At 45.3% G+C, this 21,172-nt stretch overlaps 1 protein-coding gene across 1 annotated transcript in view; it reads left to right on the top strand.

Moving 5' to 3' along the window:
- Window positions 1-21,172, top strand: part of TLL2 (tolloid like 2) — an 83,144-nt gene that overhangs the window by 18,363 nt on the left and 43,609 nt on the right. The window contains exon 2 of the mRNA XM_021548141.3: window positions 13,293-13,403. Coding sequence (XP_021403816.1) covers window positions 13,293-13,403 — 111 coding nt within the window. The remainder of the gene's footprint in view (window positions 1-13,292; window positions 13,404-21,172) is intronic.

The raw sequence follows: 21,172 nt of genomic DNA, 5'->3' as shown, positions 1-21,172 counted from the left end.
CCAATATCAGATTTGAGGAATATTTTCTGTTAACTGTGTCTGTGGTCCCCAACAACTTCCCCAAAGAGGGAGGAGATGCTGCAAGGTGGCCACTAGATGTAGGAGCAGGACAGCTTTGGTGAGTGTGGATCCCCTTACCTTGAGCAATGGGAGACAGCCCCCAGTGCAAGGCAGTGTGGAGCTGGATGATCTCATATTCCACTTGGTCTGACTGCCCTTTCTGCCTGGTGAAGTGGCAAGGAGTAGACACCTTCCACCCTTAAGAAAGGGAGGGGAGCTCTGGCACATTGGTGCTGGTCAGCAGTGGATGGTCTGCCTAGTAGTGGAGCACTGAGGTGGAGATCTGGGACATCCAGCTCTGTCCTGGATCCTGTAACCATAAAATAATCACTTCTTCAGGACAGGCTGAGAAATGTGGTTTTGGATGGCTCTTTGAGGCACCTGTTTGGTGCCTGCTCCAGCAAGCTCTGTCTGAAGAGACAATGTGGAGTTTCCTGTGCAAGGCCAGTTCCAGTAGGCACTTCCCTGGCGTACAAGTACAGCGTGCTGTTGTTGACAAGGAAAATAGTGGCACCTGTTTACTTTCCCCTTTGAATTTTTAAATCCTTCTGTTAGCTTCCTGTCCATTTCCAAATATTTATTATATGCTTCCCTGACTGGATCTACCTCTTGGAGAGCAGTAACCCTGGGTGAAGGCCTTACTGACAGTCGTCCCATCTACACATCTACAAACCATTTGTTTGGATGTGGTCCAGCTGTAATATGGCAAGTGACCTCTTGGCAGGCTGGAATAGAGAAGAAAGCCACTGTGCATACTTTAGAAGTGAAATGGTAGCTTCTGGTGTCACAGCAATATGTGGAAACATGAAATTATAGCTTAAATGTAGCCACAGACCTTATTTATACTTTGAACATTTCCAAAAGTTACAGCCTGGTGCCCGGTGGAAATGTATGGATAAGGACTGAGCAAAAATCATGGCTGTTCTATGAGTAAGTAACTTTTTCTGGAACAAGGAGCAGGATACCCTGATAGAGGTTAATGTAACACTGGAACAGGTTTCCCAGAGGTGGCAGCTGCCCCATCCCTGAAAGCACTCAAGGTCAGGGTGGATGGGGCTGTGAGCAAATGGGTCTGGTTCAAAGTGTCCCTGTTCATTGCAGGTGGTTAGAACTGGACCTTTGCAGGTTCTTTCCAACCCAAACCCTTCTGCGATTTCCACGGGTTGTGGTGTTCATCACAGGTCTTTTTAAAGTCTGCCCACCCTGATGGTACAGTGTGTTGCTGCAGTGGCACGATCCCAGGAGGAGGCAGTGTTTGGAATGGTCAGCAGCATCTGACTGTGGAAGGGGCTGGGAACAAAGGAGCTGTTGCTCAAGACGAAACTTTTCTCTGTGGAAGCCAGACAATCTTCTCATTTATTTGCAAGTGGCATTTGGTCACAGCTCTTTGGCAACATATGGAAACTGTTTAAATTAGCCATATGAGCCATGCGTGAAACAGATGCATGTTCTTGAGCAGGCTTTTATCATTGATGTCTGAGCGAGTGAAGGGTGCAGCTGGCTTGCTTGGGAAGTGAGAACATGTCCTCACCCAGATGTAGTTAAGTGCTTAAAGTGAAACAGAACTAGCATGTTAAAGAATGTATCAATAAAGATTGACTTCTTATGGGTACCTACTGTATAAATAATAGGAATGGAGATAATGACCTTTACCTTTCACTGCTTTTGTGGCTGGAGCAGGATCAGTTGTGTCAAGACAAGGTGCATGACTTCCTTGCTAGCATCTTTCACTTTTATGCTGGTCTATCAACCACCTACTTTAAAACTCCAAGGTCTGATCAGAGCACAGTTCTACACCTTTCTGAGCAATCTTAGTAAACAGAGTGTAATGAGATCTTGCTGAAGAATATAGAAGGCTGCTGTGATTTTTGGGTATGAATCTTGAGAGCAGTTTTGTATGGTGAGAAATTGCACCCAAAGCTGATTGTTCTGTAAGTGGAGCTACAGCAGCCTGTGAAGCCGTGTGGAGCTCTCTGCAGTGGGAGGATTGTGTTGCTGCACAGTCCTAGGTGCTCACTGCAGTGTGTATGGCTGTGACAATAAAAAATCCCTTGAATATTGAAATCTTTGACTTTATGCATGACAACTGTGATGGGATAGACCAAGGTGGGAGTCACTAAGAAATCAGTGATTGTTGCTGTAGGTGTTTGGATGACTGAGTTTAGCTGATGTGGAAGAGTAACACCAAAATACAAGAACAGAGCATTTGTGGCGGGGATACTCAGAAGAGGGGGACGAAGCAGTGAACGTTTTGGGACATCAGAAAGAAGCATGTGAAGGAAAGCCATGGCAGGATGCAGACCTCTCCTGTGAGGGCAGCGCTGTGATTTAGTGTGCTCACAGGCATGTCTGCACAGTGCAGTATTTATAGAGGGCTGTGCTGCTGCCAGATTTGTCGTGCTTGCCCTTGTCGTGCTGGCTGGAAGAGTGCCTGGAGAGCAGGCTGGCTCCACCCTCTGCTGTGTGTCCACAGGTGCAGTTCCAGAGAGTCATTTGAACAGGCTGCTGTGAGCCTTGTTAGCCACACAAGGGGACACAGGTTATCCTGTTTACTCTGTATAAATGATGAGGCAATCACCTTTTTTTTTTTTTTTTTTCAGGTTTCTTGTAGGGGTTTAAAATGGGCAGGGAATGTATGACCAGAGGGGCGTGTGGTATTTTAGTTGTTCTAGAACCAAGTGTCTCTTTGAACCATGAATAGTGAATAGTTTCAGCAGTGGGCTGAAGTGGGTTACACTGAGCACAGTACCCATCTGGGGCACCACTGTGTCCTGCAGCATTGTCCCCTTGTGGGGGAGCCATGTCTTTGAATGACTAGAGGGCAGGTTTCAGTGACCAAGGTGAATTACTTGGTAAGTGTCTGTTTCTGGGCAAGGTGATGGTGCAGTGTGATGTGAGTGGCCCTTCTCAGACACTGGTGGGATGAGCCCTTTCCTGGGCTTCTGGACACCAGCAGCCACCTGATGAGCATGAACAGCCCTTGTGTGGAGGGGATTCCCATGGCTTTAGCACCAAAGGTTTCAAATGTAAAACCAGTACATTTTCAAAATGAACAGGTGAACCAAACAGCTGTCTGTGAGGACAAATACTGATATTTGATTGATGGATGAACCTGAGTGGAACACCTCTTGTCATGTGTTTTGACCTCTTGTTTGTTTTTATTTATATGGTTCTTCACACTGTTTTTGCCAGTGGTGAGACTCTCTGGGAAGCATCCTTGTCCCAGGTGTTACTCTAGTAATGTTTTGTGTATTACAGAGGGTGCAAACCTTCATTTTTATGAGGTTACTTTTAACTCCTGAATATTTGTGGTGAGGCTGGTCCAGGATGGGGACTAGATGGTGACTGGACAGCAAGGAAGGGCTATGTTCCCTGACAAGGGTGAGTGGTTTCCACTCCTCATGCTGAGAGTGCCACTGTAATTTTTCATGTATAGTATCTCCTTCCAGGGAGCGTTTGGAAATTTGATTTTTATAGAGAAGAGTGAAGAAAGCAGATAAAGTCTGCTGGTCTCATTCTCTTTGGTTATTTGTTTAGGGTTTTTTTTGTTTGTTTGTTTTATTGGAGGGGAAATAAAGTGTGGGTTGTTTTTTTTGCCCCTTATTAACACAACATAAATGCTATGTTTAAGCTTTCATCACAGCTCAGCATGTGCCTGGGACAATGCTGATGCCAACTTGGGACAGTTCTTTCTAAAATTGGAATTGCCTAGTGTTTTGCTGTGTTGTGCTCACCCATTTCCTGTGCTATCACCTCTTGCTTTTCATTGATGCTGTGACTTTGCAGTTTGTGAGGGCCCCAGTCCTGTTGGCTGCTGAGACCTTCATTCCCTGGAGTGAGCTCTAGTCCTTTCTAATTTTCAGAGTAGGAATTGGGCATTTATCTGGTTCCTGAGATCTCATGCAAGGATGACTTTTTCTTTTCTTTTTAGCTAGGACACCTGTGCCTGGCTTAAGGCACAAACTCCGTTGTAATCTGGGGTGCCTTTGGTTAAATCCCATGCCCCCACCATGCTGTCAGTGCTGCAGCCACTCTGGCTCCTAATCTCTTTCTGATCTCTTCATTGTGGCGTTTTTGGCAACCCAAATTCCCCACCCAGGCCTGAGAATTTAACATCGGCACATTTGCATGACTGATCGGATTTGTCTCGCTTCTGTGACGACATTGTTTCTATGGAAAATTAATGGATTCTCACGTTGTAGTTTTAATGGCTGAAACCACCTCCCTGCCCACCCTCCCATCCCCGAGCTTTCAGAAGGAAAGTCTGTAAACAGCTCAAATTAGCTATCCTCCATAAATAGCTCCCATTTCTTTCCTGCCTGCTGTCCGTTTCTTTTTTTCTTCCAACGGTGCTGCAACACTCCTCTCCTGGTGTTGCTGGATAAAGAACAATGAGTAAAATGAGCCTATGTTTGCTTTCCTTGTCTGGCCCTTGAATAGATGTGATCTATCATGAACTGCCTCCTTTCATCCAGGACCATGTGGTTTCAAATTGTCAGCTTGCCTTAAAGTTTGCTCCAGTCCTGCTTTTCCACCTTCCTTTTTTGAGGATGCAGCTCAGCTCATGGCTCCTCTTCTGTTCATTTTTGCCATGAGCTGATTTCTTCCATGGGTGGGAATTTTCTGCCTATTTGGGGTCACCCATTCACCTGTTGCAGTGCTTGGAGTGAGAACAATGTGGTTTTGACATCTGTGTATGTCTGGCCACCTGAAGGGAAAACGTCCCTTCCCAAATGATGCAATTTGAAATGAAATGTGCTCGGAGGAGGGGGGACAGTGCTTAGCCACTGAACAATTCAAAATGAAATTCGAAGAGTTTTAGTCTTAAATTTTTATTCTGTCACCTCTAAAGTTATGTTTCTTGTCTGAATTTTGAAGAATAAATCCAGGGCAAGTCCCATGGTATGGGAATTATCTGAGGAAAAGGCTTGACCTGGATGTGTCCTCCCAGCAGACTGGAAGTGGTGGCCATAAGGCTCAGAAAGTCTTGTGGGACAGCTGCTAAGGGACATGCAATATTTTAGGTCAAGGTCTCCTAACTCATGGTACCAAAACCAGTAGCGAATAAAAGAGCCTGTACTCCTGAGATAGAAACTGCTGGCAGACAATCTCTGTGCCTGTCCTTGAGGTGTGCTGGGGTAAGAAGGTGATCTCTAACTACTCTCATCCTTAAGTGGTGACAGTCAGGGCCTGGAGTCCCTACAAGGCAAAGGAGAAGGTCCCATGGAAAGAGTTTGTTCCATTGCTGCACAGCTGGGCTGCACTTGCCTTTCCTTGTACTGGGGTGTGCTTGCTGCTGAAGATCCTGATTTCAGCCCCACAAGCCCCAGGTGGGATGCTGTCTCTTGCTGAGAGCAGGTCAAGTTATTAGGGACCTCAGCTGAGCTTTTTATCCTGTCTTCTGGTTTTAGGTCCAGATATCTGGAGTACCAAACCAGCCTGGTACCTCAGCTAGGAGGTCGTGTTTGCCAGCAGAACAGGCTTCCCATTAATTAGTGTTTTGGTAATTGAGATGCACAGCTACAAATGGCAGGCAGGAAACTACAGGGACCTGATGTGTTAGTTACTTGGGACAAAAACATTGTCAGTTTTTTAGGCAAAAATTATAAAGATATGGAAATTAGGTGGTTGATTTGAATTTTTGTGGTGTGGGGGAAAAGGGGCAAGAGAATCTCTGTGCTGGCAGAGGCTGTGCTGAAGCAATGGGCTGTGCAAAGTGTTACTTCTCTGGATGCTGTTGTTGCTTGGGGCTTTGGATTATATTAGCATGGAAAAAATGCCTCCAAGGGAAGGGGCACAAATCACAGCCTGGCCAATAGGGAGGGAAAGAGGACTATAAAACAGAAAATCAATTTAATACTCAGTGGGTGTTTGCAGCGTGCTCACCCTTCCTTCAAATTGCCAAAGGAAAGATTAATTAAAGTTATATTGAGCAGCAAAAATGATGAAGGGGATGAGATGGGGCTTGTGTAGTTCAGCTTTCTCCATAATTAATTGACAAAAGCATTCTTGGATTTCATTACCCAGAACTTTGCCATTTCCTGCTCTTAAAGGGCAGCTGAAGCAATGCTGGATTTCCAAGACAGCATTGCTGCCTTGCAGGTTGAGCCAAGGGTCATTTCATAGGCACCTGGAGAAAGGGCTTCTTCTGTCAAATAGTGCCACTGTGCTATTTATAGGTATTATCTTTTAGGATCAGACCACAAAATCCTTTTATCTAGTTATGGTTCTGCTTCCCGGTTCCCACTTCTGTATGCACTGTGGGGTGCAGGTATTGGCAAGGGTAGAGACACCTCATTCTTGGGCCTCTTGTCTCTGTCTGCTGCCTTCATTTAACCAAAATTGAGCAGGGTGTGACAAAAGCTGTTGGAGAGTTGTGGCCATGCTGGAATGGACAGACTCTGGGAAGGATGCCTGTGTCCCGCAGGAGGGGGCCAGAGTTGCCTGGTCAGGAAAGCCAAGTGAGTTGCTGAGCTTGGTTTCACTTGAAAGAGAATGAGGTCTCCAAGTGAATTTGCCTGCTTTTGGGGTGGCTTTGAGGATGTTTGTCTGTCTGTGTTGGGGGGCAGAGCTCAACTTGCACGTGTTTGTGAGTCCATGATAGCTTCTCCCTAAAGTCTGTTTCCTGCCCACACAAAGAAACGTGGCTGGAGGCACCCTGCAGACTGTGTACAGCTTCCAGGGAGAAAAATGCAGGGATGCACAGCCAGATCCCTCTCATGTCAGCATTGCCATGGAACTTGCACCATCCCCTAGAGCAGAAAACAGTGTTTTAAAGCTCCCACAGCTTAATTTATTTCCTATGGGAGCCTGAGGGGTTGAGTCACTTGCTTGGGTTTTGCCCCCCACGTTACAGGGGAGCAGCTGTGGGGTGCTCTGAAGTGCTGGGCAGCAGACCCCCATCCCCTTCTCTTTTGAAGGTGCAGGTGTTCAACCATTTCAGGGCCCATAGAGGGAGCTGCTTTGCTGCTCGTGGCATGGATTCCTGCTGCCTGGCATGGCTTTCCAGCCCTCCTGCACTGCTCACTCCACAGGGAATGGCTTCCTAGCTTACTGGATTGGTGTGACTACCATGCTGAAGTGGAAAAGATGAAGACCTTGAGTGAGGAAGTAACCAGCAGCACGAGAGCTGTGAATTTTAAAATGAAAATACCTTTCTCCTAACCTGATTCTGACAAGCTCTATTTCTTGATTCTTGGTTAAAATACCATGGTATTCAGTCCAGGGACAGCAAAGCTGGGCATTGTGTAGGCTCACATGTATGTTTGCAGTTTGAACAAACTCAAGCCCAAAGTATTTCTTTGTTTCTGCGTTGTTACCTTCCAGGATAGGAAATACATTGAATATGAATCAGGATTTCTGGCCTAATTGGGTCTTCTGCAGATTACTTCCCAAGAAAGGTGCTTTGGGAGCACTACACATGATAATTTAGGCAGTTTAGGTTTCTTCAGAAATGTGAATAGGGATTTGGACTCTGATTCCCAGGAGATTTTGATGCTGTTTAGAAGCAGACCATGTTCACTGACATTCTTGCACAAACTGAGAGCAATTTCTGAAACTAAATGTGCTCCCTGGACAGGGGAACTTCCAATGAAGATAGAATCACCAAGTCCTTATAGCCAGGAAGCTCCACTGATGGCAGATACCCTTGCTGAGTGGAGCTGGTTACCCCCAGAGCCCCCACGGCAGCTTATCCCCAAAGCTGGTCAGTGGGAAACTTCTGCTCATTCTTACAGAGGAGAAACAAATTGATCTGGATGTAAACACAGTGGCTGAATGTGGCAGTATTAATGCCTTTTCTTAACTAGCTACTTGTTTCCCATCTTCCTCTGTTTTGAGTGTTTGATCTGGCCCTAATTCCAGAGTGGTGGTCTGGGATTTTTTTCCACTCTCTTCTTTCACTGGTTTCTGCCGTATTTTGAGACTTTACTTTTCCCTCTGACACAGCTGTTACTTTGCCCTGAGGAATGTATTGTGTTTTTTCTCTAAGGTATAAATCTTAGCATACTTGAGAATATTGTTCTGCTGGTTCCTGTGCCAGCAGGAGGTTCAGCAACAGACCTGTCTTCCTGTGAGAGAAGAAATATGGAGGTGCCAGGAACATGCTTTGATCTGTTGATTTATTTTCTTATTGTTAGACTGCAAAGTGTTAGCCCGAATGAGAGCATAGCCAGCCCTGAAAGTTACCTCTCCCACCACTCAGACCTGTCAGGTTGGGGAACATTCTGCAAGTGCTCAAAAATAACTTGGCATGTTTTTGCCAGAGCATGAGGAGTTCCATTGCTGTTTGCCAGGAGGTGGGATGTGTTACCATGTCCACATATGCCCAGCACCCCTTGCCAGGTGCTCCTGTTGCTCAGGTGGGAGGGACATTGGTTTTCTCTTATATTATTTGGATGTGGTACTGTCAGCTCTAGAACAAAAGGAACTAATGAGTGCCCTAGGACCTTTCCATGATGTGCATGAGGGCCAGCAGAGATGTGGGTGGGGATAGAGATTGTGCCTTAGAAATGCAGGTATGATTGATCTCATGGGTGGGTTCAGAGCACATCCTACACACCCAGAGCACTGTGAGGCACAAACAGAGGGTGTGGCTCATCCCTTGGTGACACAACACAGCTGAGTCTGTGCCAGGTGGGCTGTATCAGTCACCTGCCTGTGATGCTCACAGAAATGGAGATGTCAAGGTTAATTGTGCAGGCATTTCTTCCTTGTATATTTTGTACTGGCACAAGTCGTGAGGTACCTCTGCTTGGGAACCCAGCTATTATCTACACACAGGGGCTGGGAATGCTTGTGAAAACTGAGTCTGAGTTGTGAGTATTGATGAAATAAATCTGAGGCACCTACTTGGGTTCACATTGCTCTTTGTTTAGCCTGCTCATTCCTGTATTGCCCTGTGGGACACCTGCTCAAAAAGAGCAGCAAAACTGTGTTGGAACTCTGCTGGAGGAACTGAAAGGAAATCTGTCAGTGTGAGCTGTGCCAGTTAGCTGCAAATGAAGAGAAGACGCTTGAGCTGGTGACATACACAGCTTGGCATGACCCCATAGCAAGAGGGCCCCTTTGACTCAGATTGGAAAGCAAAGTCCTCAATCTAAGTTCAGATCCCATTCAGCACTTAAAACCTGCCATTTTAAAATAAAAGCTTCAGAGTCTATATCTGAGGTGGGTGCTTTCCTGGCAGGCAGGGTGTACGTGTTTCCAAAGTCTCCTTCTGTCAATCTCTGTCACAGCTGGTTCTGCTCAGTGCTAGAGGGGAAGTTGCAGTGTTCTTCCACAGTCTGCACAGGGGCACTGCTTTGCTGATCCCTGTCACCAGGATAAACCTACAGCCTCCACTGGTGCTGGAATAGGGGCTTCCTGGCAAGACTTTGTGACAGGCAAATGGATGGAAGGTTTGCTCCAACTTGGCGGCTGAAGATCAGTTCAAACACAGACTCTGGGTGATGTTTTTCAAGTATGGAGTTATATTTTTCTTCTAGCAGCTCAAGTGGTTCTTGTTCTTGTAGAAGCTTATGGCTGACTGTGGGGAAAGAGAAAGATACCCATCCCCCAGAATTTGTCTTGAAGTGTTACAGATAAGCCTGGTTTTAACAAATTGCAAAAGTACATTTTGGATTGACATGTATTTTTAGGAACAATATTATTATATTTTCTGTCTGAATATCATAAGCTTTTTGGGTTTTTTTTTGGTGATTTATTCTTTTCCTTGTATGTCTTTGAAGGAAAGAAAAAAAACAAAACCAGGAAGTATAAGATTCTTATTAAAAAGCTGGATGAAACACATTTTTCATGGAAAATGAAAGTTTTAAACTTTCATTGTTGTGAACACTTCTGAATTCAATTCTCATATGAGAGACAGCACAATTATTTTTCTCCTCTGAAATAGGATTGTGCTACTCAGAACCAGGGAAAGGAGAAAAATGCAAGTGGGAAATAGGAGAAGGGTGGCACTGGGTGGGGAAAAGCAAGTTGGAGGTGATTCGCAGGGAAGAGTAGTGAACGTTTTAGAAAGAAGACACTTTGTGCTGTCACATTGCTGGGGACTCCCCAAAATGTTACTGTGGAAAGTGAGGACTGTGAAGACATTAATGTTTTGGGCTCTGGCTGTGGGGGAAGCACCTGAAAAACTGTTGAGCCTGTCCTCTGCCCAAAAGGAAATGTTCTCCTTCCCAGTGCCACCTGCCACACTTTCCTGGTGTCATGGCACCTCTGTGCTCAGCACACCATTCAGATGTCAGCATGTGGACTGTCTTCCTGTGGGATAAATGTGCTGAGAATGCAGACAGCTTGCCAGGCTGCTTTTTTCATTTTGGTGCTGAATTTCTTTGCTAAACACTGTCATCCTTCCCTTTTGCTCAGGAAAGAAATCTGTCTGGTTGCATGTGCTGGGGGGTGGTGAAGTTCAGCCTTCAGGTGGTTGGTGCAGGTTACCAGCCCAGCAGAGAAGCAAAGTCTCTCATATTGGCTCCATCAAGCTCAAAAAGAGCTGCTCTGTTCTTACTATCCAGAGTGATTAATGCATTTTCTCAAAGAAAAGCTGGCATGTTGAACTGTGTGTTAAGAGTTTGCACCTGGGTGTGCACTACAGAGCTCTGCCAAGAGAAACTCTGGTTTCCAAGGTTGTTAGCCTGCTGTTTGGAGATTTTTTTGTTTGTTTGTTTATTTTTATTTTCTTTATTTTTTTTTTTTAATCCTCACACATTAAATTAAAATGGAGAACTTAGTAAAAGAAACCAGAAGGGATGGTTTGAGATGCTTCTTTTGCCAGCAGTCTCTGAACTTGTGACCCTTTCAAATAAAGTATTTGGGCTTTCCTGTGGGACAGCTCCCTCTGGGTGGAGGCAGGCTTACAGGCTTGCCTGTCTTTAGGAAGGGGCCTCTGATGGCACAGCAGAAGTTGCAGTGTAGCATTCTCAGCCGGGACTGCAGCGAGGACAATGGTTCAGCTGCCTGGGCTGGGATAAATCCTGGTTCCCTGGAGCACGCTGGGGCTGCGGAGAGCTGGAGATAAATGCTGGGGAAATGCTGCTTTTGTAGTGGGCTAGCTTTCAGGATGATGGATTACTTTGTAACAGAAAGAGATCCCTTTGCTAGAACTGGGAGTAAACTGCTGCCTTCCATTGGGAAGGACAACGTAACAATTCCATTGGTGTAAATCCACGCTGCGGGCTTGCCCTGCAAGCTGTGTTTTGGCATGGGCTACCCTGGCCTGAGAAACAGACTGTGGAAAAGAGCCACTGGGAGCCCAGGGTGGTGGCAGTGAGCTGGGACAGTAGGTTTGGCAGGAGGGGAGGGAATGCTGGTGACACGTGGCCAGTACAGTAGTGACTTACCAAACGTGGCTGGGGAGGTAATTGGATGGCATGGGATGCCATTTCCATCTCTGCCTCTTGACTGCCACATTGTTCTGGGCAAGTAATTTCTGTGGATAGATAAAATGTCTTCCCCTCAAATTGCACTCACAGGAACCTGTGTCACTGCTTTCTTCCACTTCCACTTCCATCCCAGTCAGCTTGGGATGTTTGGCTGTACTGGTAGACTTGTTACCTGGGGGGATCTGCCAGTGTTTTGTGTTCTTCTCTGTTCTTGGATTGCCCAGAAGCTGGGGAGAGCCTGAGTTCTGTGTTTGTGTAGCAAAGGGAGGGTCTGCCCTAGTTATTGATGATTTTAGTCTGTGTATAGATTTGTCTGCATAAGCCATGTCCTCTTCTGGAACTGGGTTTTTGTAGCAATTTTAAGGAGACCCAGTGAAAAAGCTGGAACTAGCCTCTCTTGAGGCTGCTGCAGCCAGGTAAACAGGGGAGACAGCTTTGTCCCAGGGAGAGGGAGAAGCAGTAGAGTCACCCTCTGCTCATGCCAGGGCTCTGCTGCTTGGAAAGATTTCTTTCCATGCCCATGTCCCAGACCAGTGATATTGGCAAATACTATTGTACTGACTGAGGTGCTGAGATTCAGAATAGAGGAATCAAGTCCTGCATCAGAACCAGTACCATGTTGTGTCAGAGAAAACTCCCAAGTTAACCTTTCTTAATTCAATCGCCACACATCTGATGGCAAAAGTCCATGTTCCATTTGGTCTTGGCAGTAAAAGTGAAATAGTTGGTAAAGCACATTGGTTTCTCAGGCCTAATGTGCTTTGATCAGTTATGTTCCTAGTGTACCAATGGGATGTTTTTTCCCCTCAAGTAATGTAAATGTTGACTTAACAAGAGAAGTAAAAAGAAATTTCATCAAATCTGGGCATTGTTGCAGACAGTGCCTTATCATCGTTTCTTGTCTGACTGAGTTCCCTTCAACCGTATCATTAATTAATTTGCTCTATTTTTTCTAATTTTTCATCAGCCTATACAGGCCTCTTTACAAGTTTTAAAAGCTCTGTTTGTAATCTGTTTATCTCTGAAAGAACTGCTAGGCTTGGTCAGCTGCCTCATTGCCTGTGCTTACTTTGTTCAGATTCTCCAAATGGTACCTCCTGGTACTGTGTAGCATCAACTCAGCCAGGATACTCTGGGGCTATAATTTTTCCACTCAAATGATTTCCAGTCTGTTTCTCTGAGCTGTGAATGTCAAGTGATCTGTTTGTTTGCCTTATTTTGCTGCCTTCTGACTAAAATGTAAAGATTTTTACAAAATTGAAAACTCTGCAAACTTAAATCTAGGGAACTTATCCATAAGGGGACAAATAACTGGTGTTTCTCTAGCTAAGTGGAAATGGCAGGCTGGCTCTCAGGTTGGACTGGCACCAGTGCAGTGCGTCTGGGTGTGTGAGGTCCTGAAGCCTGTAGCCTTCAGCTATACAGTGCTGAGCTTGAGTGCTTCACTGCTGTCCTCCAGTCTTACACACATTGTTCACCTGGGGATGGTGCAGTGCAACATCTCAGTGAGAATCTGAGCTGTGACTTACCTAGTTCCTTCACAGGAAATAGGACCATGCTGGTGGTTGCCTCATGCAGGCTGTAATGAGGAATGAACACCACCTCCTTGAGAGTCACACCTATGTGAATGAGTGGCACAAGGAATCCCAGGGCATCATCTCATTCTGGTGGATCTGTGCTGTGACTTAATGTAAGTGCTGTCACTTGGCCTCCACTGATGTTCACTGTTGGTACCTTTGACCTTTTTCTGGTCCACGATGTGATTGAATTTTATGTGTGATACAAGCCAACTGGGAGCTGTACCTTCCTTCCAAAAAAAACCTAAACTAATTGCACTTTGTTTCTCTCTAGCTGCCTTTTGGGGAGATATCGCTTTAGATGAAGATGATCTGAAGTTGTTTCAGATAGACAGAACTGTTGACTTAACAAAGCACTCAGATGGCAACGCAAGACACACTTCAGGTAAGGGCAGCCCTGGGGTGGTGATGCCTTCTTTCACCTGGTTTTGTCCTTAGGGAAGGAGGAGCTCATTTCCCTCGTGATGCTGTTCCCCCAGCCAGGGTGGTGTGTGCAGAGCTTAGTTATGGCACGGGGGGTGGGATCCAGCTCTGAGCTTTGTTAAATGAAAATTAAGTCTCAACCTGATGTAGCCAAATGCTATCTTGTCTGAGGGGTATTTTCAGATTTATAGCACTGGTCTCTTTCTGTGAGGACATGTCTTTTTGCTAATTTGGAAGGAGATGTGTTTGAAGTTGGGCCATTCAGTTTGTCATGAGTTCTGACTCTTATTATGCTCCTTTTTCTTTCACTGTATGATCTTAATGGAATAACACATTTTTTTCAGCTCTCTACCTAGTAAAACCCACTGCAGTCATGCATCCAGACTGCCCTAGAAGTGATATTCTAATCAAAATATGTTTACAATTGTGTTGATTTCTGTAAAGTGTGTGCTCAGTTTGTCCCCCTGTGCAACTCTAATGTATGCTCAGTCTCATGCCAGACCAAAGGTGTTTCTTGACTCAAGACTTCTGACTGGACTCCAGCTCTAACAGTCTCTGAAACACTGCATCTGATTCAGAGGGCTCCCCACAGGGTTTTTCCCTCTGGTTCACTTTATGCTGCAAGAGAGAAATTGCTGCAAGTCTGATCTCTGAGAGGTACCAGAGGGACTGGAGACAAAGAAAGTCAGAACAAACTTCCCTTTTTCTTTGCTGTTCTGCCTCTAGGTTAGCAAGTAGGGTGCGAGGGTGGGTAGAGGTAAAAATCACTGAAATTGTATATTCACCTGCCCTCTGTGCCACTCAGTCATCTATCATTTGAAAGCACCAGTGGCTGATTCTCTTTCCTTGTAACTGCCTAGCTTTGGCTTCAGGGCATCTAAGTACCATTTAGGTCTGGTTCTGGGAGTGAGTGGCCCAGCTTCCTATTCGGATGAGTGTCAAAGCTGGCACATCTAACACAGGCATATTTAATTGTGAATTAAAAATTGAAATTCTGGGGAGAGAAGGGCTGTCCAGTTCTTCAGATTATGGGTAGCTCCCTGGAAATGCCACTGTCCTACCCGCCATGTCACTTAGCTCATTCTTATCGTGCTTTTGGTTGTCACACATTCTTAGGTGGTAGGTTATTAGGAGCAGAAGATATATCAGAAAATGAGGTCTAAGTGGGACAGGCAGCATTAATCTCTTTCACATCCCTTTGTTGATTCCTGAAGTTAGATGAGGACATTACTGGGAAAGCAAAGTCAGATATGTTTGATTGTATCAGTTTTCTCTGGTAACATTTTTAGTTGTCGTGTCTAGCACATTTCTTTCACTTGGCACTGGTGCCAGACCTGTGCCATCCGGAAAATGAACTGGATTTACAACTCACATCTGTATCATTTAATGCTGGCACGGGTCTCTTACAGCCATGGCTCGTGTGGTGTGTTTGGATCAGTCTCTGCTTTGCACTTTTTACTGATGCATCATACATTGCTTTGCCTTGGGTGAACAGAGATGTCGCCTCACTCACTCTCCCTTGTCCTCATCTGTAGCAGGTTTTATTTGCATCCCTGAGAGTGCAGCTGACAAGTGGGCAGCCCCTGTGACTGTGATGCTTTCTGCAGAACAGACACAGAGGGATCTCTGTGGTCACCTGGCCTGTGTGGGGCTCTTTCCATGAGCAGGAAGGGTTGATTTTTTTATTATGAGGCTTGTTTGACACTCATGTGAATTGTAAGAGGGTGGCCTACTTCAGCATGGTGGGGGACTGGGCTCCATTCTTCCCTGGGAGAAAATCCTACTCCCTGCTTTATTTCCAGTGGGAAGAATGCAACCTCTGTACAGAAACAGCCTAAGACCCTTTATGAATGGAACCCCTTGAATGATAACATTTCAGAGTAGCCTAAAGCTGTTAATCGGATTAGTTGTATAGTGGAGGAAGTACTTAGTAGGTACATACAGACACCCAGGCTCTTCGGATCTGGGAGCTGCAGTTCTGATCATGCTTTTAGGTCAGGCATTCTTCTTGCCCAGTGTTGTTCCCTTGTTCCCAGAAAATGCTGTTCAGCTGGGAGGAGAAGGGAAGATTGTGCCATTTGACACTGCTGGGCTGTTTATAGGTGTGCCCCCTAATAGCTTGTGTGGAGCATCTGCAGCTGTCAGATTGAGGTTCCCTTGTACTTAGGAGTGGATGGGACACATGGTCCTCTGGATCCAGCAATGTACTGCTGGAGGGAAAGCTTTGCTTTGGCTGGTAAAGACAGAGACTGTCAGATGTTTCAAGTTTTCCCCTTCTCCACCCTCTCCGAGTCATTGTCTAGAAAAGAAGGGAAGAAGACCTTATTTTTTGCCATGCCTCTTAGAGGTATGTGCCTGTTTAATACTAACTGGCTTGATTTAAGTTTTTATGGGCATTTTAGGGATTATGAGAACTTTTCTGATATATTACCCCTTTACCTGATTTTTGTATCATAGAGACAATTTCTAGTCCTGAAAAGCACCTCTGTGAGTAAGAAGGGCAAGTTTGTCTCTTCAGGGTTTGGCAGCAACAGATCAAAAGCCGAGGGCATCTGGCTGCCCTCGCTGATGCCATGCTGTGCTGGGCTTGCTGCTAAGAAGCTGACTCCATATCCCACTGTCGCCAAGAATGCTTTTCAAGAACAGTCAAAACAAGTTTTCTTTACTTCTCGTCCTGAGAGGTTTTGAGGCTCATTGCTTGAAGGCCTTGATGAGCCTTTCACAATGCCACAAATGACTGGCAGAAGAAATTCAAATAGTATCTTTTCTAGCTAGAGTAGTGCTTTAGATAACAGTGCAACTGGGAGAGGAATATATTTGAACCCAGGCTCTCTACTGAAATCACTGGAGACAGAGGCTGCTATCAGTGACTGGAGGCTCTGACAGCAAATTCATGCAAGTAATTCTCTGACAAATGAGGCAGACAGGAGTTCTACATTAGACTTTGTCTTAAGAGCAGGGAGCTGGTTCATTGGCAGCAGCTCTGCTGTTCTTGAGTGTGCTGTGAAAATACAGTCAGCTGCTCTGCTGCCTCACCACATCTGCACATGGGCCTATCTGCAACAGGATGCGTTGCTTTTTCTTGTTTTGAGATGCTCACGGTCACTGTCTCTGGTTGCATTCTTGAGGAAAGGCACTGATTCCCGTGTAAGCTGGATTTACTTGTTGGACAGGTTGCTGGTGTGCAGCTGTCCTGCTGAGAGTTGTGCTACGTAATCTCAGGGTGGAGAGACTTTGCTATGGAATGCTTAGGTACTGCTGGCAGTCACAAGCAGGGTTTCTGCTGTTTCACTTTGTGAGAACTTCCTCAGTGAAGGGGCTGTGGCCAGTAGTAGTGCTGCACATTACATCAGAGTCCTCTTGAATGCTACTCATGTGTTTCTAGTGAAATTTAACTTAGTGCAAAATATAGACTGCAAAATCCATGGATTTAGACCATGACTGACTGAGATTCCAGGGACAATCTGATTTATGGATTTGAAAGACTGTTAAATTCAGCTGATTTGACACATGCTTGCCACCTCAGCTGGTTTTCCCATTGTAACTCATATTTGGTGCTCTACTGTGATGTCACTTGCTTTAGGGTTGAAGGAGTGGACTGGATTTCACAGAACCACAGAGTCATAGCATTTAGGGCTGCTTGGAGCCCAACTTTTAATTCATTTGGGCTTAGAGTAAGTCTATGGGTTGTGCTAACTTAACCTGAGCTGTATGGGTCATATTGGCCAGGAGCAGTGCAGATAACTCTGTATGTGCTGTAACATAACCCACATCTGTGAATTCCCTGCAGGGGTCTGCTCTTTCCCTGGGAAATCTTTAGTGAAGGTTGCTTCCTCCTGTGTGAGTAGAGGAGCATCTTTGTTCCAACAGACCTGTCTGAGGGCTCTGTCAGCTGTCTGCATACCTCCTTTCAGTTTTCCACAACACGTGACATGCACTCTGGGGATGTCTCTTTGCAATCCAGGCACATTTTTAACAGGAATAGGAGCCTCAAGAGTGGAAAGGTAGGTGCCTAGAGCTGGCCTGATGCTGAGGTTTGGTTAGCTGTGCCAGATGATTTTTCTATGACTAGTCCAAACATTTACCTCTGTGAGTTGGTTCAATCAGGGATTTTACCAGAGCAGACAACCATGAAATGCATTTCCCACAGTTCTTTGGTTTGCTAAGGCAAAGCAGGAGCTCCCCTTTGGAAGAGCTGAGTAAGTCCTCTAGGGGTGAGAGTTCTTGTTCGCTCTGTTTTTCAGAGCTACCCCATCCCAAATCTGCACTTCTGTGCAATAAGCCAATGATCTTCTCTTTGTGCTTTTCTTCCCCCAGCCCAGAGTCTTACAGTCCTATTGCAGCCTTCTCAGACTTGCCTGATTTTCTCCAGCATAAAGATAACTGTCTAGAAATCCCATACCCTTAACTGGTGGACCTTCTAATTCCCTCTGTAGTTAAGACAGAAAATGCCTATCTTTAGGTTTGATATTTTCACACCAAGTGCTTTTCTTTATGTGTTTCTGAGTGTCAGCTTGAAGTCTTTTCTGGAAATTATTGAGAGGGATTTTTCTCATCTTAGAGGCGCGCTTTTTCTAGTTGCAGGACTGGAATCTGCCAGTCTGGTGCTTAATGGTAGAAGAGGAGAGAAGGTCATCAAGTCAAGATGCCAAAGCATGGAATGTGTGTATATGCAAAGGGGACAGATCTCTCTTGTAAAGCTGGAGAAGAAACCCTGAGTCAGGACAGCATGGCTGTCAGGATTGGGGAAGTTGGATTGTTGGCCACATCTGCCTGTTCTCAGGGGCTGTCCAGTGCCTTCCTGTGCAGTGAGTGCTGCTTGTGATCTGCCTGAGTAGCAGCAACAAGAGGTGCTAGAGTCTTTACTCCACCCATCCCACCAACAGATACGCAGGCTCTGATTTTCTTTCAACTGGGGTCTTTCCAGTATGGCATGTTGCTTTGAAACCAGGTGGGACTTGTGGGCTTGCAGTATTCCTTTACACACTTGACTGTGGTGTTCCAGACTTGTGACAGAGAAATGAAATCTATCTCCTTTTTCCCCTTTGCTTGTGATAAAGGTTCTGCAGGGCAGGGTAAAGACAGTCCCAAGCAATAGGTGCTGAGTACACCTGAATGGGCAGAGCACAACCTGAATGACACAACCCTGTTACTTGCTCCACATTTCCTGTGGACTAAAATGTTCTTTTTCCTCTTGTCTAAGTTCCCAGTGGCAGCTGGCCACATGCACCACGAAGTTTGTTTTGTAAATGCACTGTTCCCTGAAATCAAGTTTTCTGGATGGTGGCCTTCCACCTGTCAAAATAATTGGTTTGATTTCTGCTGTGCAGTCAATGTTCAGCCTTACACAATTTTATTTTAGTGGTTTTATGAATGCTGCAATACTGCTCAAATGAATCCATCCAAGCGATAAAGCTTTCTCCATTGTAACAAAAATCCCCAGCTATTTCAAACGCTGCCACTTACTCATTCTTAGTGGAAACTTTAGTTGTGCTTATCTTGTGAATCACAATTCATATGCTTCTTTCAGAAATCATCCAGGAAGGCAAGTAACTCAGTATCACTCTTGTCAAATGCTGCACTTCAGAAATGAAATAGCATGGATTTTGTTAATGAGTAATTAACATTATTTAAGCACCCTAAAACATCTGCAGAAACTATCTGTTGATGCCATGGTTGAAGCTACTTCCATACAGCCTGTTTCTGTAGTTTCTTCCTATTCAGCATGGTGCCACCATCAGCTTTGGGCAGAGCTGCTGCAGTGCTCCTGCGCAGATGATGCTGAATCTCTGCTGCTCCACACTTAACTATGCCAGGTTTTGGCTCCCAGCCCCACTGCATTCCCCATCCTCAAAGGTCTCTTGGGCACATCTAAAGCACCTGGAAGTTGGTACTGGTTGGCACCATTAACTCTTTCAGGAGCTGGGGTAATCACCATGTAGGAGCATTTATAACATCTGATTTCTGTTTGCCCCTGTTGTGCTCTTGATTGCTCTTAATTAAATTTTCTTTTGCTCTCGTCTACAGCTGGTGTATCACATTTGGAGGCTGTTGCTTTTACTGATGCCAGAAGATTCTGAATGGTCTTTTGTATTTAAGTGGAGGTTATTAAATAGTTTTATATTAATTAGCTGTGATGAAGGGAACACATGGGCAAGTGTACTTGAGGAGATCAGTTTATCCATATGGAAATTACATTGAAAGTTAAATCCATTACCCTAATTGTAAAATTTGACAGTTCTTAGCCAATAACTGTGGCATTGACTAAATCATGCATTTGTGCTTCAGAGCTGGGCAAATGCCTAATTTCCTTGAATATTTGCTCAAATGAAAAATTGTATTTGTCTCACTTGCATAAGCTGCCTCGTCATTTCTGAGAATGTTTTAATCAAATGAGTTTGGAGGCAGATACAGTCCATGAAAGAGTAGGGTCTAATAAGCTCTGAGAGCAGTCATTGCAGGATGGTCACTCTGAAAGACTGGCTGGGTCATCTTGACCCTTAGGCTCTCTACTTTCAAGCAGGAGTCTGTGTCCACAAAATAAAAGTCACTTACATTGGTCAGAAAAATGTCTGGACGGTCCAGGAAACGATCAATTGCCAAAATGGCTTGTTGGACAATAGCAAATGACAAATAAATTAGAAGTTGTAAACTGCTCGTGGTTGATTCTGAACAGAAAGGGGTTACATTTGTGGAATAAATGTGTTCCCTTTGAACCACTTGTTCAGGCTTAATTTGGAGACAAGGCTGATGCTTGTAGCCGCAGTGCACAAAACCCCTTTGCTGTGGCTCCCCTTTTCAAATGGTGAGGACAAAGTATTTATTCAGCTGTCAAGTGGGAAAAGAAAGCAAATTAGTTTTAGGCTGGAACACTGGACTGTGTTTGCTGTTGTATTTCTGTGGCCAGATGGTGACTTGGACAGCCCCGGGGAATGGGTAACAAATTTCTCCAGGGCAAAGATCAGAAGCAAAAGGAAATATTCAGATTAGTTTGCAGTTCCCCTTCCTAGAGAGGAAAAGGGAGTGTGAGATGCATCAGGCTGTGTTAGGGAGGGGATTAGCCACTCCTTTTCTTCAATTGTTGCTGTTGCTGAGTCCTGGAGTTGGTGGTAGAGTGGGTTTGAGACTCAAGTCCCCCTGCAAACTGCAGCTGTCCCTGGGAAGGACAGGGCAGCTCCACCAGCACCTGTTGGGGCAGCTTGCTCAGTGAGGAAAGTCCTCTGCTCCCCCATGGCTCTTCTAATGACAGCAAATTATTTGGACCTGTTTCACCAAGGAGTCAGGGGAGACCTTGGGGAAGGAGATGGTGTAAGGTTACCTAACAGTGGCTCCCTTTGGCTTGTGCTCCCAAAGTGTTTTAAGTCCCACTTGTCTGGCCATAGTGCTGGCTCCTGCCTCAGTTTCCCTGGTTTGGCAGTTGGTTTCAGGTGCTCTTTAAATGAGCCGTGGTGGAGCTGGTAGGTAACCAAGCAGATGAAGTGTCTCAGCTATATCTACTTTGGCTGTTCAGCCTTTTAAACATGACTCAGGCTCCCATGGCATAAGAAGGTACCAAAAACTCTCCAAGAAGCTCCAGGACTGTGAGTGTCTGAATGTCTAGGCAGGAAGAAAGGTCTCTATAGTGGCACAAAATGTTCTTTGTGGAAGGAGTTCTAATTCCATTCAAACATAACTTAGTTTCCCATGTAAGTGTTTTCATTTTGAGTTAATTTTTATCCAGTATAAACAAGG

This window comes from Lonchura striata, chromosome 7 (genome assembly GCF_046129695.1).
Source record: "Lonchura striata isolate bLonStr1 chromosome 7, bLonStr1.mat, whole genome shotgun sequence".
In the NCBI taxonomy this organism is placed as follows: domain Eukaryota; kingdom Metazoa; phylum Chordata; class Aves; order Passeriformes; family Estrildidae; genus Lonchura; species Lonchura striata.
The sequence above is the reverse complement of the archived record's forward strand: the minus strand, read 5'-3'. Positions and strand labels throughout refer to the sequence as shown.